This window comes from Varroa destructor, unplaced genomic scaffold (genome assembly GCF_002443255.2).
Source record: "Varroa destructor unplaced genomic scaffold, Vdes_3.0 BEIS01000004.1, whole genome shotgun sequence".
Lineage (NCBI taxonomy): Eukaryota > Metazoa > Arthropoda > Arachnida > Mesostigmata > Varroidae > Varroa > Varroa destructor.
The window spans coordinates 27,484,720-27,501,424 of NW_019211457.1; the positions used below are offsets into that span (position 1 = coordinate 27,484,720).

At 37.9% G+C, this 16,705-nt stretch overlaps 2 protein-coding genes across 5 annotated transcripts; both read right to left on the bottom strand.

The window, feature by feature from the left end:
• Positions 1 to 53: 53 nt before the first annotated feature.
• LOC111249825 (uncharacterized) lies at positions 54 to 11,158 on the bottom strand. Of its 4 annotated transcripts, XM_022804189.2 has the most exons (8): positions 9,336 to 11,158; positions 9,085 to 9,188; positions 8,563 to 8,815; positions 8,009 to 8,138; positions 7,051 to 7,268; positions 6,257 to 6,540; positions 4,813 to 5,086; positions 54 to 2,094 (listed from the first exon to the last, which is right to left on the bottom strand). In XM_022804189.2, the coding sequence occupies exons 1-7, from the start codon at positions 9,420 to 9,422 to the stop codon at positions 4,846 to 4,848; spliced, it is 1,317 nt and encodes a 438-aa protein (XP_022659924.1). In that variant the 5' UTR covers positions 9,423 to 11,158; the 3' UTR covers positions 54 to 2,094; positions 4,813 to 4,845. The 4 variants fall into 4 exon arrangements, with proteins under 4 accessions (XP_022659924.1, XP_022659923.1, XP_086844268.1 ...); XM_022804188.2 differs by lacking the exon at positions 54 to 2,094 and having other exon boundaries at positions 4,366 to 5,086; XM_086988142.1 differs by lacking the exon at positions 54 to 2,094 and having other exon boundaries at positions 4,366 to 5,086; positions 9,085 to 9,207.
• Positions 11,159 to 11,303: 145 nt separating this feature from the next.
• LOC111249824 (uncharacterized) lies at positions 11,304 to 16,568 on the bottom strand. Its single transcript, XM_022804187.2, has 4 exons — positions 16,193 to 16,568; positions 15,347 to 15,603; positions 14,658 to 14,897; positions 11,304 to 14,091 (listed from the first exon to the last, which is right to left on the bottom strand). The coding sequence occupies exons 1-4, from the start codon at positions 16,410 to 16,412 to the stop codon at positions 12,397 to 12,399; spliced, it is 2,412 nt and encodes an 803-aa protein (XP_022659922.1). The 5' UTR covers positions 16,413 to 16,568; the 3' UTR covers positions 11,304 to 12,396.
• Between the last annotated feature and the right edge of the window lie 137 nt (positions 16,569 to 16,705).

Genomic DNA, 16,705 nt, shown 5'->3' on the forward strand with positions numbered 1-16,705 from the left:
TATATATGTATATATATATATATATATATGTGTATATATATATATACAGGGAACTATCAGACGGAGATAGATCACTTGTGTGAGAGTCATCTACAATCAGAATGACGCACGGATACGTTGCGGGTCGACAAAGCGCAAGAAAGTCAACAGGGACATCTCGTGACAAGTGTAAACATACTACGATAATGCACACTTACGAGAAATGTAGAAAACAGGTGTGACTGAGAGCTAAAGACCAAAGTGTGCCGTAGAATGCTTCGCAAATAGGAGCCCACCATAAGACAGCGACGGTAATGACGGCCGAACCAACGATGAAACTTCTGGTGATATCATATTGATATGGAAAAGGAGAGTAAGAACGGGTACCAATTGAGCGGTTAAAAGACTATCGACTTTCTGAAGTGTTAGTAATTACGGCAAATGCGAGCGATTCGATGGGACGGGACTTAAGAAAGCTACAAAATTCTAAGGTAGTAATATGTTATTGGAAAACATAGATTAATAACCAAAGGAAACGTCCTTCTTTTTCAATAAACACAAAGAATGTCATGTTGTTGTTAATCGTTGGTGACCTCATTTGACGATTAGGTAAAGTGTCGTCCATATATTTGTTTTTTAACAATTATATAAATAGCATAGATTACATACGTAGAGTACCTTTCAACAATACCATAAAAATTGTCTTTGTCGTTCTATTAGCTTTTTATTACCTAGTGGTAACTGTTAGCAGGATTTAAACTAGACCCGTAAATCTTTAGACGTAGCAGACGTAAGCACTGGATAAGAACAGCTTAAGCTAAATATTCGGTAGAAGCACGAAAAATTATTCTATAAATAGGCAGCTTCTTTTTTTATTATTTACACTCTTAGGTTAATCAGCTGCTTGAGCAAAAATCTCTTGACTTCTCTCGATATTGATATAAAACGAAGCCTGATGATTATTTTTAGGCTGTTAACACGAGAAAAGATCGTTTGGTTGTGTTAAATTGATTGCTTCGTACCTCCGACTTGTAATATTTATTGCTGCTAAACTCGTATTGTTAGTTAAAACAGGCTTCCTTTAGCATGCAGGACACTGCGTTCTCGTAAACCAAAAAAGTTAATTGCTCCAAACTCCAAAAAAAAAAAAAAAAAAAAACTCAAACTCCAAAGACGGTTAATTTTAACAGCTTACTAAACAAATGTTATGTTTAATTTGCAGTCGGATACAGGGCCCAAAAATGTTCATGCTTGAGTCCCGATTAGGACAATCAGGCTTCTAGATAGAATCAAGCGGCGATTCATTGTTTTCTATTAACTTGGTACAGTATTTAGATATACAAAAAATACATACATTTAGCTTAGGTGGTGTCATTGTTGTTTTTTCATATTAAAAAAGCTTTACTCAACAAAAATCGTCGGGTAAGAGGACCTTAATATTATATAAGGGTTAACTAACAGATGACCCGTGAAGTAGAAGATATTGAAGTTAGAGAATTAGGCACCCCGTGAAGAAACCCACGACAGCTGTGGTGGAATTCCTTGAAATGGAATCTGCGCATATCGTCCTTGATACCCCGGTGGACTGCTTAAAAAGACTTGAAAGAATGTCCGCTTCGTATCAATTTATGCTCAAAAAAGAAGTAGCCATAAAGCTTTGCTTAGAAAAATCAAAACTAGAGGGTATAAATAGGATGGTGTAATTATAAACTCGACCAACTCTGCCGTGATATTAGGCACCAGAATGTTGATGAAAAGTAGGGTTTGAGATCGGCACTAACCAAATGATTGACGGCAAGAGAGCGCATGTGGTGAGGCATCGTATTCTATTATATTACAAATGGTACCGAAAATGCAAAATCGAATATATCGATAAATGTAATTCACGGACATCGCCTAAGATAGATCCAATACAGTCATCGCTTCTAGGAAAAAAGAGTTATCTTCTTTACAGAAGCGATACACAGCTTACAGTGATTCATAAGTGACTATCCACATTTATTCACCGCTCTAACTAATCTCCTCTACGAAATGCTTCCTCGTAAATGCCGCGCACGAGTTTTTTTCAGACGTCTCCTTAGGCCTGTTCATTTCTCGGCAATTAAAATCTGTAAACTGCAGGTTGTAATAAGCAGTTAGTACTTAAAATATTTTTTCTTATATATATGTATACACTCTACTATACGGCCCCGTATTCGCGCGTCTGTTTATTGCTGAACAAAACCCTATCCAGAAGTAAAATGCCCGAAACGTTGATTTAGATGTTTAGTTTTTTTCTACAGTGAAAAGAGGTGGTGCTTTTATGTACCATTAATTAGAAGAAGTTGAATTCGAATTCCAAGCATTTTTCCATGTGTGAGACTTGATCTATTCCACTACAATTTAAACCTCTAACTACAAGTTTTTTTACTTTGTTGTGTTGCTACTTGGTCTGCTACTCGTAGAGTGTATATATAATGCGTCGCACTGCTCAGTTATAGCGAATATTCAACTTCGATGACTTAGTATTTTGTATATCCGCACCAACAGTATGTAATAAATACGCTTAAATACGGTATAAAGTTATATCATGAGTTTTTATATAAACTGGCATAAATAAATAAAAACTTAGATAAATTGGCTATTAGATTGACTCTACCAGAGTCAATCTAGTTGCCAATTTATCGACTTAATCAATAGTATTTTTTTTTTTCAAAACCTTGTCACATAATCCGAAGAATAAGTCTCACTATTATCATTTTAACAGCGCTACGATTATACTGGTAGAGGTATTAGCACCCCACAGCTTTTTATCATAAATACTCTTTTATAGTATTGTTTTGAAGCATTCCATAAGAACGAAACGCTTTTCTTTGATAAGTCGCTTGTGGAATCCCATTGTATTTTTACTATTGGGAAAAAAACGTTTTAAAGTCACATTAGTAAAGATGGCAACCTGACTAAAGACTTCTTAGAAATCTTAGGGCCTTTTGCTCTTCTTTGGCCTAAGTACTTTGAAGAAATGTTCGTTCGTAGTCTAAAATTCCTGGATGATTTCAAAATTTTTGAGTGTACGTAGGCTTGCTTTATAGCATAGTTTTCTGTCGTTCGTTCCTGTGATAAAAACTTATGCAGCTTTTTTATGTTAAATATGCCAGGTTACATTTTTAGAAAATAAAATATACGGGAGTGTAGAAAGCCTTTATATTACTTTTCATATTTCTTATAAGCGTTGTCTACGGGTAGCCTTTGCTATGTCAAAAAAAAAAACAGAGGAGATACCGTAATCAACACGAGTGGATAGAGACAATGAGTACGACGAAGTACGACGATGTACTCCGTTTTGGAGATAAATCTCTTGATGTTTCACACGTGTGTACTTTTAGTTGTCATTTCATGTTCAAAATGTATCGCCTCACAACCGAATTATCGTAGAAGTTACGCTGCATCTTAGAGAACACTTTGTTGAAAGCTGCATAGGTGACGGATCAAAATGATATCACCTAACAACAATGACTGGTTAACAATATATTCATAGGAGTGGAACGTATCAGTTGAGATTGTTAAAGAAAAATAGAACGAACTATAACACTTCTTGGAGTTCTTTGGACATTAGTGCGCGTGCATCTATATTCAAATGTCTTTTATACCAGGAACACAGCCTTTATCAAAATATTATTTTGTTTTTTACACCGAATTGTGCAACGTAAATTTTGAATACTTAATGTCACATCAGGAACAGTGAAATTCGTGCAGATCTGCCGTTATGTATCTGTACCGCTCTCTACGGGAGATGTAGTTCGTTGTTGCCGATTCGTGTATGTTTAAAACGATCAAAATATACCAGTTTCCAAATCGCTATGGCGTTATAATAGTATTAGATGCACTAAATTATTGAATATTGTCATGGAAACGACAATACTGAATCATAGGTCTATTATCTACATCCGCTGACGTCTTGATTTCGCTAAACAGAGGGGAAGTTTTGCTAGTTTCTTGTTATAGTACCTGGAGCGGCTGCAAAACTCGTTATGCTTAAGACTGCGATAATGACTCGTCTTCATTTAAAATATGATTGTTAAAAAACAAAATGAAAAAATTAAATTTAACAGAGACAACCAGTAAAAGTACTAACAATATGAAGTATCAGTGATTACCCAAACTCAATGATCAGGCATTCGCTGAGTTGGCTTAGCCATCGTAACGGGTGAGGAACAACGCGTTTAGTGGACCATTCTAATTGACCTAGTGCAGCATTCTTTAAACTCGCAATAATGCATACGAATAGCTACAAAAGTGAACTTAATATCTTAATTGAGACGGATGGATTCTTTGCGTAAAAAGGCGGTTACTTTGAATGCTACCAACAGTATTCTTACCTAAAACTAACTCAAGCTAAGCCTTGAATACGCTTCAAGAAATATTGTTGAGTTTATTATAGAAATTAGTAAAGATTATTAAAGAATATAATTTTTTTTTATATGTGTGCGCGATTATATTCGGTTATACGGTACACTTAGTAAAACTTTGACCTAAATCTCCAAAACTTGAACAGTCGTCCAATAGGGTCCAAGTTCCCTTTCGTAAAGCACGTAATTTTAAGGTTGTCACTATTTTATTTGTGTACACAACAGAATGTCGGTTACATCGTTTGACATAAATTATACAAAATACAGGTCCTTGTTAGGATAGCAGAAAATCACGCGAATACAATTAAGTCCAGAAAGGCAAACCGTGTATATTTGCTTGGTATCAGATCGACTAAGCGTCTCAAAACTAATTTAACGATATGTCTTTGTTTACTTGCTGAACGACAAGCGTCGTCCCTCTAGCAACTCCGTCTATGCCACTTACGTTACTTAGTTTACGTCGACGCGGGCGTCGTCGTCAAGGGTTTTTTGCGCAACAGGACCTACACTTGGACCATAGCCACTCGATGAGAAAACCGTTAATTGAGATCGCTGTCATAAACGCGTACAATTCGAAGATGGAATAGAGATCCGGTATTGTTGTGGGCTTAACTACGTTGGACTGTTCCAGTCGGGTTCCCGGTATACACTTGTCATTACCCTTGTACAGTTCATGCTGAGGAACGTACTGGACACCATACGCACGGGACCATAGTACTCTACACAGAAAGCCAATTAATAGACGGCCGTTTAAATAGTTGCACTTTTACTATATTTCTATAGGTCTATTTCAAATTTTGGCTTTTTTTTTACTATGGCATTTAAAAACAATTCTACTATAAAAATAATTCTGTACAGATCATCATTGTCCTACAATCAGTCATCCTTACAAAATCAAGTTGTGCATTGCACGACAATTCATTCAGAGCATACATGACTAGTCTGAAAAGTTCTCAGCGTTAAGTTAGCCCAAGGTAGCTTTAGTCGTCAAAAATATTCTACTGACATGACTGCGCATGTTTCCAATAATCGGGCTAGATCGTTTCAGTCATGTCGATCGGTGCTAGTGTTTGCGTAAAAATTATATAGGAGAAATAATTTTATTTTCATTTCAAGCTACTATTAATTCTTGCCTTTAAAAGACGATACTTACAATATTTAGGCAAATCAAAACCAAAGCAAATACTTTTGACGGAGATACTGCACAATCGTTTGCCACCGTAAATTTATTGAAACTCAAATCGAAAGATGGTCGTACCTATTTGGTTCACGATAAACCTGTGAGATGATAAAAAATTGCAAAAACTACAGATAACATCGGAAAAATCCGCCAAATAGTGCTAGACGACCGTCAAAAAAAAAAAAGAGATAACAAAGGCTGTCGGCATGTCCAAGGAACGCGTTCGCCATATACAGGCTTATCTACTTGTCGAGGCACCGCAGGGTCCTACACTTCAACGGTTGCTGTAGCAACAATTCAAGGATTGTAGTTTAAGCAAATTAACAACCCATTGTATCCACCAAATCTAGCCCTTAACGGCTTTATCTGCTTCGTAGGCTCGAAATTTTGCTTAGAGGACAAAGATTTTGTCCAAGTGGGGAGGCCATCACAGTCCTAAACGTGCTTTTTGCGGGTCAAGACACCAACCAATACTTCGACAGTATAAAGAGATATATCCAGAGCGGCCTTGAGAGAAGTGCACAAACTTAAAAAAAAAGCTGCGTTAAGAAACAAGCATTTGACAGAAATAAAGTTGTTTTTGTGTTAGTCTAGGAAATTTTCAGACCGCTTACGTACGAATGGGCTAGTAAAATCAAACTCTAAAAAGATTTTCAAATGTAGAGTAAAAACGAGTTTTTTTTTTAACGTACAACGGGAATGAACTTACTGCATATCCATAGCATCTATAAGAGGTTTGCCAAGTAACCGGCTTGTGTACCATGTACTGGCCAGATTATATACATTTTCACGCCCAATGAAGAAATAATAATTCGTTTCTGCACACCAGCGGTACACGGCTTGAAGTGCTGCTTGTGTGTCAATGAAGATCATGGACTTCTTATCTACTAGCTCGTTTCGGATCGAATCTGTAAACATTTCAGTAATGGGTAGAGGCTGGGAATTTCTTTCCATGTGCTGCTTTAGTGCAGCTCCTCGTTCGCCGGGGAAACCCTGTTGGTAGAGAGCGTAGTCAAATCGACTGTTAGTGCTTACTTTTTAGTCTTACGTGAGGGAAAGATACTGTAAACTTAGCAAAAAAAAAAACTATCTCTAAATAACACAAGCTATTATGGAAAACCTTCACTTATTAACGTGCATATGTTTTAGAAATTACATTATAATACAAGTGAGATAGTGGAATATGTGCGCTTAGTGCGTGAATATCGAGCTAAAATAATTACGGGCCCGCCGTCAGTAACTCCGCAAGTGAGTGAGACAAACGCAGCACTTATTATCCAAATGGCAGACAGTGCGGCTAAAACTCTGAGTCCAGCTCAAGAATGTTTCTACTTAAAGGGGTACGTTACTCCATTATAAAAAGTGACTTACATAATAGTTATTAAAAAGCACTCAAGGACCACACAATAAAAATTACTTTTCTTTTAAAAAGAAGTAAGCATTTAACTCAGTGGAGTAATTGATCTAAAAGAAGAAATGTTTCTGCTTTACCTATGGGCTCACTTTTATATATGATGCAATCTGACTGTTGGCGAGATAGTAAGCTTTAAGTTTAGGCCGCGCGATGAGATCCCAGGACGTGTCGATCCTTTCAGTAGGAGCCTGCACGATGAGATTAGCTCGTGATTGCCCCGCAAATGACTGAGCAAGTATAAATGAGGTAAGAAGCCAGATGCAATGCAGAACTTCAGCATACAATGCGCCAAAATTAGACTTAGTCACTGAAATTGGGTAATGGAGAAATAGAAGGCTGCATTATCACGAGGGGTTGCTACTGTTTGCATAGTTAGATAACTAGCTGGTTAAATGAAAGAAGAAATCGATATTCCGATAAAATTCAAGTTACGTTAATTCAGAAAAGCTAAGTAAAGATAAGAGCATACTATTTGTAATTCTGTCCATTAGCGACAGACTAATTCCCGAATTTTTGCAGCATATAGATGGATAGCATTACCAAATACCTCCAAGTGGCTCGGCTATAACGTTTACTTAAAAACGCCCTGCTCATTATGACAAGATTTAGAAATTCGACAATGGCGCCTTTCAGTTCGAGTGCGTTCTGCAACGATCTCATTGCCTGAGACAAAGTGAGTAGGCGTTTGTGAAATTTGATTTATAACTAACAACAGGTAAAAATAATTGTATCAGTTAAATATGTAGTGCTAATGAAAAACATATTCAATATTGGTTTTTCATTGAGTTATGAAGCATTACGGGGGCTCTTATTTGTTCATTAACTCAGACATAAATATATTCAAAGTAACTACACATTTTTGAGAAATAAAATCGACCATAGTCCACTGCAGTAGTACGTTTCTGCACTGCTTATCACTACAGTAGTGATAGATTGTCTTGTACTCTGCTAAGTACTTACTGGTACAAAGTACTGCATTACCAACCTTGTCACTGGAGGGTAATTGCACTACACTTCAAAAAAATTCTATGAGAAGTCATCACAAACCTTGCTGTACTAATATTTGAAAGAGTTCAAAGCCGATTTGAAAGAAGCTATGAACGGTCCAGTCTCTTTGGTGAGCAAAGCCGATTAATATCATCAAAACGAGGAACGAGAGGAACAAAAGCAGCCAAACCTGAAATCATTTAAGGACAAGCTGTGTCATATAGAGGCTATAAGGGTTCAAGGCGACATTTCAGGGAAAATTCACTATTATTCAAAATCATGAATTGTAGCAAAAGAACAATGGCAAACCAAGCTAGATAGCCTTTTCCAGGCTGAATGACGCGTAATTGGAAATCGACATTTAGACATTGGCGGACGATCAGTTTAAAAATGCAGTGTGCATTGTGAATCCGAGAACTCCTGTCATGGTACAAACATAGGTGACATGTATAAATATAAAATTCTTAATCGTTGTTAAAACTATTGCTGTAGTTTACCATAGTATCTTTTTTTTCTAACTCACATGTTGCATTGTGAAGCAATACACATATTTTGTGACATCCATCGGATTTTTCCAGTTGCTCACACTGTGTGTTCAATACAAGCCAACTCACAGTTCCGTCGAATGATGTCACGAAGCTCTCATTTTGACTGACATATGCTTTTCGCATGCCAGATACCATCACGAGATGCGAATCTATGGATGCGGGTGGCATGTGAAGTTCGCGTTGAAAGTTTTCCTCAAGCGGCGACGGCCCAGCGGTTAAATCAGCATCGCCTGCGAGAACTGCGCCGTGCATACCCATCAAAGTACCGTTTGGAAGCCAGCCGAAGAACCAGCCATCTTTAGGCAAGCTTAAAGTATACCTGTGTTTTTATCGGTTAGAGTCCAAGGTTTAACAAATATATATTAGAAACAATCTCCATTTAATTTACTGCCGTTGTTTATTGTTGCGCAAAAAAATACTTTCAACATCATAGCTTAGTGAGAGCAGACCAATGTGCTACCAACGTTGGGTTGAGATTAAAACTAAACTTAATGACGAGGCGCCTCTTTTATCAGTAGTTCGATCACAATTTTTTCTTCTCATAGAAGCAATATGTAAGATAAGTGGTGCGAGATTTATAGTACTTACGTCATATTCAACGAAAAGGTGATATTACTGAGCATGTAGCCGAGCATCCCAGCGAGCATCCGACGCCCGTCAGGTCTCACGCACGTATAACTCCACGGAGGAAACTTCAAAAAAATGAAAACACTACCGGCTCTTATCATCAGTAACAATATCTCCCTTAGAGACAGGTCGAAATAAACCGACATCTTTAAGAAATTTGTTTCAATTTACGCAGACAGAGAACATATGTAGATTTTCCAGTATAATCTTACCTCCCAATAGGATATTCGAAGCACTTTCCCATTCCATGGCCGATCCATGCTGAGCGGCACTTTCATAGGAACTACTGCACCTTGCATCTGTCGTTAACCATTTCTATTAATATATTTAGATATCTATACTCAATCAATATTCTTACTGCACTCCCTTTATGGTCCATTTATTATTAAAGTATATCTCTATATTGTAATGCCATTATCGCTAATGCTATTCGCAAACGTCCCCATTTGATTCAATTGAAAGCGACTAAAATCTCAAGCCTAGACCTCAAAAAGTATCGACCAAATAACAGGGTGTTCAGAAACGCGACTTCGAACGACTTCAGCTACATACTAGCAGTTATAAAGGTAATCGTACGTGAGAATAAGTTTCGTTCTTTGTTCTGCACGTAGCTGTGCACCTATCGCGTTGATTTAAAAACAACAAAAGAAGAAGGTTTTATTGTATAAAATAAACGTCCAATATGTGTCTGCAGAAGAGTGAACGAACATAAATTACATTGGAGGTGATCTTAGAAACTGTCGAACTTTAGTCTTCTTAAGAGTTCCAGAACTGTCCAAACACCTTAACTCTTATCATGTGCGCAGCATTCAGCTGTTTCATTAAACGTCTTGTACATTTTTTGCCCTTAGGATTTCCATTACTAACAGAAGCAGAGCTGAATGCATGCTGAGATGCGGCCAGTTACTTTCATCGTATCATTAATCATAATGAATCCTGGAGCCGATAGGACGCAAATCGAAGGTACGCCTAACCTGGCGTTTGTTCGTGGGTGGATGGAAATTAGTTTTAGCGTTATCTTTGAACGGTACGAAAAGTCATTATGACGCTATAAGGGTTCTGGTATTGTCTCGATATGTCGCATAACGCATGATAGGGTTTACGGTTTGCGATTTAAGTTTGCCTCAACAGCCAGGCGTTGAATATATATGAAATCATAATTCACTTTCAACAATTTCCTGACTGTCGAAACTCCACTGTCCACACGAGAATACCGTTCGATCTAAATTGCCATAGGAACAAAAGTAATTTTTATCATCTATTGTGTTTAGAAGCAACGTGTCCACCTAGGGCGTTCGAATGTGTTTTGCTGAGATACTTCCATTTGACCCTTTAGACCGTAAACAGGCATAGAATTTGAGTAAATTCAATCATTTAGGAGATTAATCAGGGTTCCTTTGTGTAAATGGATCGGTAGTAAGGCAATCAAAGCATGCGGTTGATTCTTTGTACTTTCAGTATGAAGTAACTCAGCCGCATGTTTTTAACCTCTATACTGTTTGGCCATGTATTCTCATTACCTGGTCACTTTGTTAACGGTGCATCTGCGATACATTAACAGTTTTTAAACCTACTTATAAAGTTCGTTCAGTAAATAAACTCAAATATAATAAGAGTACGATGTCGTTTGTGGCGAAGTAGAAAAGAACGTGTTTCACCCAAACCCAGGTTTCCTTACGCAGTATAATTGGTGTAGTTAAATTGTAATTGAATGTTGCGCTAGTTACAATTTCAATGCTATGCATGCGTAATTAAATTTAATGTAATTTTAAACAATAAGTTGACTTCAAAAAAATAAACAGTTGAGAAATTTGCTTTAATTGCACAAAAACGCGCAGGCAAAAGTTGCATGTAGATTCTTTAGTGTAAGCCTATTTGCCTGTGGCTTACTCGAAGGACTTTTCTACTCTATGGCTGATCCATACTGTAGCCGCTTTAATAGAAACCATTGCACTTCACATCTATATATGTATATGTTTATATATATGTGTACACTCGCTAGTATGGTCTATTTAATACTAAAATAGATCTCTATATTGGAATGCCATTATCGCTAACACTATTCTCACCTGTCGTCATGTATTTTAATTGTAAACGACTGAAACATCAAACCTAGATATTAAACAATTCCGACTACATAATAAGGTATCCAAAAATAGATTAGAAAAAAGAAGATTAGCTCAGGTTCGGATTCAAAGGTATTCTTATTTAACTTCATCTGTTATTTTTTGAAAATTTAGATAAGGGTCTTTACATTTGGCGTTAGCAGTTAGGCATTGTTTTAGGTGGGTCTTACTATATTTTTCTCCGACAAATTTGTAAAACGAGATGGTTACAGACCTAGAAAATAGTAAAGCAGAGTCAAGGTTACACTAATCTTCATCCGCTAGCCGGGTGGAAAATGGTTGTTTCTGAGAAGTATCATGTCAACGGTGCTACGCCGTCATCGCGATGTTCGAGGGAATTCACAGGAGACTGTAAACGCGTTTTTATTAATTTAGTTCATTTTCCTGCCAGTATTACCCTTTTTATTGGGCGACTTTTACCAAAAATATGCAACTTAGCGAGAGCTAGAACAAATATTTTAACTTATATGTCGGATACTTACTGTTGATCATTGTTTCAGATAAGTGGACTTCAGCTAGAAACCAAAAATCCAAAGAGTCAATTCATTTTCATCATTCTTGCAAGTAGGACACCTTACGGGATATCTACAGGAAAAAGATTCTGGAGCTGGTAATCGGTTCATTTATCTACCAAATTACAATTCACCTCGCAAGGTATCAAAATGATTTAACTGTAGAAGTAAACTTTATCTTAAGCTTACTACTTTCGCATTGCAATTATTTCTATTGTTTTCTCTTTTCTTTTGAGACATCAAATAACATGTTGATTATTTTAATGGCTCAAATATAATTCCTTATTATTAATTCAACAAATGACCTTCATTCACTACTAGCCTGAACGAAGCTTCTCTGTTGTCACATTACCCAATCCAGCTTTCACTACATTCGAGTAACCTTTGTTGGGAGCTAGGTAATCTTTTTATTTTTACAAGCAATATTCTACGTGGCAACCATGTCTGCATATCTTTAGAGACGCGTTGGAGCTAGGTATGAAACTAAATACAAAACATAGAGATAGATTTTTTCAATAAAGTGTACACACACTTAACACTTTCGCAAGGTTAGAGCTTCTCTTTTGCCGCTTGAAGCAAACAGGCCACTGGGTCAATACGGATCGGATTTAGGTCAATTGGGCTATAAGCAAATTTTATGCAGAACTATCACCGACGGAATCACTGGACTCATCGGAGGCATCTGCAATTCTCATAGCGTCATCTACTAAATCCTGGTAATGGGTCTCTTTGGGAATGAGATGCCGTTCCAGAAAGAATTTTGTGCTCTTAGCAAAGGCAGCATGAAGTCGATCGTCACACTCTTCCGGTTTGGATTTCATCACCTGTTCGAGGTCCTGCAGCATACTTCCTAACCCGGCTTGTTCATAGTAGCGGACGCATGTCTTAATTAGTTCTTGGTCTTGCTCCGGTGTGGGTAATAGGAACTGACTAACGAATAGTTGATTAATCAGCTTGTCCACAGTGTCACATAGGCTGTCGTCATCAAAGTCCAATGCTGCATTCATCAGATACAAAATGTTGCTAAGTGTAACGGACGAGACTGTCAGTGCTGTGTCGCACATCGCCCATATACGAAGAAGTTCGCGCAATAGATCCATCACGGTGTCTCTGAGATACTCGTCACGCAGGACGACCACTCTAATAACACTGTCCAGCTTTGCTCTCCTGTGCCGACTGTCAGCGTTGAGAAATAGAACGCTTTTGTGAATCTGCTCAAAGTAGTGTAAATGCTTCTGTTGCGAGTGACTGCCAAATGCCCGCGAGAAATGAGAATTCTCATCGGAGTCGAGGTCAAGGTATATGCAAAGGATAAACTCAGCTACTAATTGTACCATTTTAATGTGCAGATCAAAAGTAGCAATGTTACTCACGGGATCGCTAATCATTACATTGTATACTTCTTCGATTTTCCAAGCGAGGTGCCCAATTACAAATAACATATTTTCCTGACTTAACTCAGCGTCGTGCCAACGATCCGTGATAATTTTGAGATGCTGATGACTGATCAGCCTCTGATCGAGAATTAAACGGAGGGCCATTGGCCCTTGCTCATGGGTGTTTTTCAAAACCTGTTCGAGAGCAGAGAGTGGCAACTTGCTAATGCCTTCGATATATGCCGGGATCATGTACGAATGTAGTTTCTCTAGGAAGTTCACTTCATCGTGACAGTCGTTCGGATACAAAATAATGATTTTGCTAATAAATGTCGGCACCTTATGAAGCATCCGATTCAGATGATGGTCACTGACACGTTTCTCGATCACGTTTAAGTAGAACTTATAGAACGGCCTCCTCGCCTGAGCTTTCTTAACGAAAAAAAGGCTATTCACATATTCGAGAATGCCAGGCGTATTTTTAACAGCTAGGGCAGCAACTTCCAGGGTAAGTTTAGCATCGGATAATGACTGGTGCTTTTTTAGCTCTTGGAAAAGCGATTGATTTAGGGCCGTGTCCTTGCCACCGTGGATGGAAATCATCACCTTTGCAAGACGCAGGTTCGTATCGGTGCATGGCGAACTATTGAAAGATACAGGAAATCTTATTATAAAGAAATTCGTAAGTTCTTCCGCTAGATTCCGCAGTTCTATTCCTGAATCGCTGGATACGTCCGCCCATTCAACGATGGACAACATGGCGAGGGAAACGTGGGCAAACAGATCTTGTTTAAGCATGGCTTTCGCCGTTGAGCAGTTCTCAATTCCAGACCACATGGCAAGCAGCACAGGGATAAATGACTGGGCTACGGTACCACCTTCACGATAGGTGACGGTACGGCGAACAGCGCCGATTTGAACGAACCATCGAATGCGTGGTGCGACGTGGGACCCCTAAAAGTCAAAGATATACCGCTGCTCAGTAGATTATTATTAAGAAGAATGTTAGCTGAACTTGTGTATAATAATAATAGCAATAATTACTAGTAACAATATCGATAGTAACAATAAGGAAAAGCGCCTTTGGTCTACACGACAAGGCGAAATGCCATATAAAGAAAAATTTATTTTAGACAAACACATTACCAAACTGATTTGCAATTGAAATAGACTAGGTCTCACTAAACGAATAAATTTTTCACTGAACGAATAAATATTTATTATTGTTGGACGAGGTATCAAGCTTTTATAGAAGCGTACCTGCCGGTAATTATAATTAATTTTTATTTTCCTTGTCAGAGAGCATCCGAATACTAAGGATTATCAGCTACAGAGTATCAACACCGCAACTTAATAATTCCGTGATTTCCAACTTTTTAACCACTTCGCATACTTCAATCTATGTTGGAATGCTCGTATTGATTGTATTACGCAATTTGGTCAATGTTAACTCCCGACATTAAATTGTGCAACTATATTGTACCTTAAGTTTGTTATTTACCTAATGGTATGATACCTACCAAACATGTTTTTGTCGTCTGTTTACCCCCGCTGAAAAAGGTCTTCATGATGCACTGAACGAGACGGGTTATGACCCGCGCTACGTCGCGCCATAACCGCAAATGATCTGTGCTGCATTTAAGCTCCATATCAAGCTTGCGCGCATTCGTACCTTGCTTCGTGGAAGATACTAAATCCATAAGATTCTCTATTATCGAAAAGTTGCGAGCGACCTCTTCTGGCGTATGACGCAAAAGTACCTGGAACAATCATAATCCCATTGAGATATCAACGAGGCAAGTGAAGCTGGAAAAAGAATAGAGGATGAAATCGAATCTTACCATTGTTCTACTTGCAAAAAACACAGCTGAGTACTTGCCGTTTCCTTGAATTAAAAGTGCTTGCGTTCTCGGAGCGTCTTCGACCTCGCAGTTTCACATACCATCACTCCAAGACATTTTCACCATAATAATAACGGTTATAGACGTCGAAAAACTTTACATGTCAACCTTAGTTGCAATCTATTCCTTCTCTAGGCAAGGCTACGTCTGATACTGAAAAGACGGTGCCTCAATATGACTTTCAAAACTCGAAAAAATATTATTTCGATTAGATTTTTTATTTCTATCAACATATTTTTCATGTATACTCATTCGAGTTTAGGATAAACATTATATCTAAGATACCTCAGACTTCTCATTTTGTTTACCTCGAGAAACTGCAGTGAGCTCTTTTTCACTCCCCAATCTAAGCTCGTCATCGCGCACTGGAGGTTTAGCAGCAGCTTTTCTGCAAAACTTTTTCGATGTTCCAAGGAAAATTTGTCCAGAGTTCGATTGAGAACGGATATCGCACCATCGCGAATGGCAACTTCGGCTCTTGATGCCAACATACCAAGACGCTGCACAAGTTGCTGTCGTTGGTCCGATGTCAATAAGTCGAGAATGCGAACAACTGCGTTAAGACCTAAATTTATCAGGAGAAGCAGATGTTACCCCCATGACGAATTGCGTGCTTTTATTTACAATTGCAAGAGAAAAGTCTGATTAAGCCTACAATACATCTTGCAAGCTTTGTGATGTAATTATATTAGGTAAATAAATCAACTGCTCATAAGAAGCCAATAATTATTTTATGAACGAATTATTAACCTTATTTTTAGTGCAATGCGTGTGAACATTAACTAGTAATAACCGGTAACCCGTTGCAAAACTAGCCTAGACGACTAAACCTTTAGTCGAAAGGATTGACGACTGCCGGCCTAAGTTCCGAAGCAAAAATATACTACATATATATGCTAGAATAAATAATAAAATAAAGAGACTGATGATGAGTTCCAATTCTAAGTAAATAAATTTACACAATACACTTGGTATATTTTATTAAACCGTTATTGTTTACTGCCATTATAGACTCTCTCTTTAGGGTTTACTGAGTCATTTATTCAATCCAATATGGCACTTAACTACAAGTTCTAATACAAGGGAAACCTACTAAGTTTCAAATCCAGGCAATGTAATACCCATTTTTAATTAACATTCGTTTGGGATACTACCGTCTGTGACATTGGAAGGATTATTGCTGCTGAGTTTGCGAGTTGCCAAAACAAACTGATCCTTTACTCCTTTTATTTCTCCTTTCAACTGTTCACGAATGACGATTTTTTTGCTTTTGAAGCTCGTATCAGTGAAGTTCAGGCCCTTCCTCTTAATTTTGCCAACTTTCAGCTTCACCTTTTGGAAATCTTTTCCTTTGGCTTTTTTACTGCCAGCCATCTCTGTGATCAGTCACTGGTAGGTAGATCACTCTTGCAAAACGAAAAAAATCATAGATATTTTAATACAAAGTTACATATAAAAAATGTCTTTCTCTGATAGGCAGCTAAGTGCCGCACAATTCGATCCGGTATGTACAGACTTGTTTATTATTGTTGCTGGTCGGAAACATTCATTCTCACCAAGTGAGAGTTCCGTCATTTAGAGACGTTGTTAGGTGCTCTCTGGTATACGGTGGGGTTTATTAGCCACCATTCAGACACGCGGTCAATTCAAATCGTAGTGATACGAAG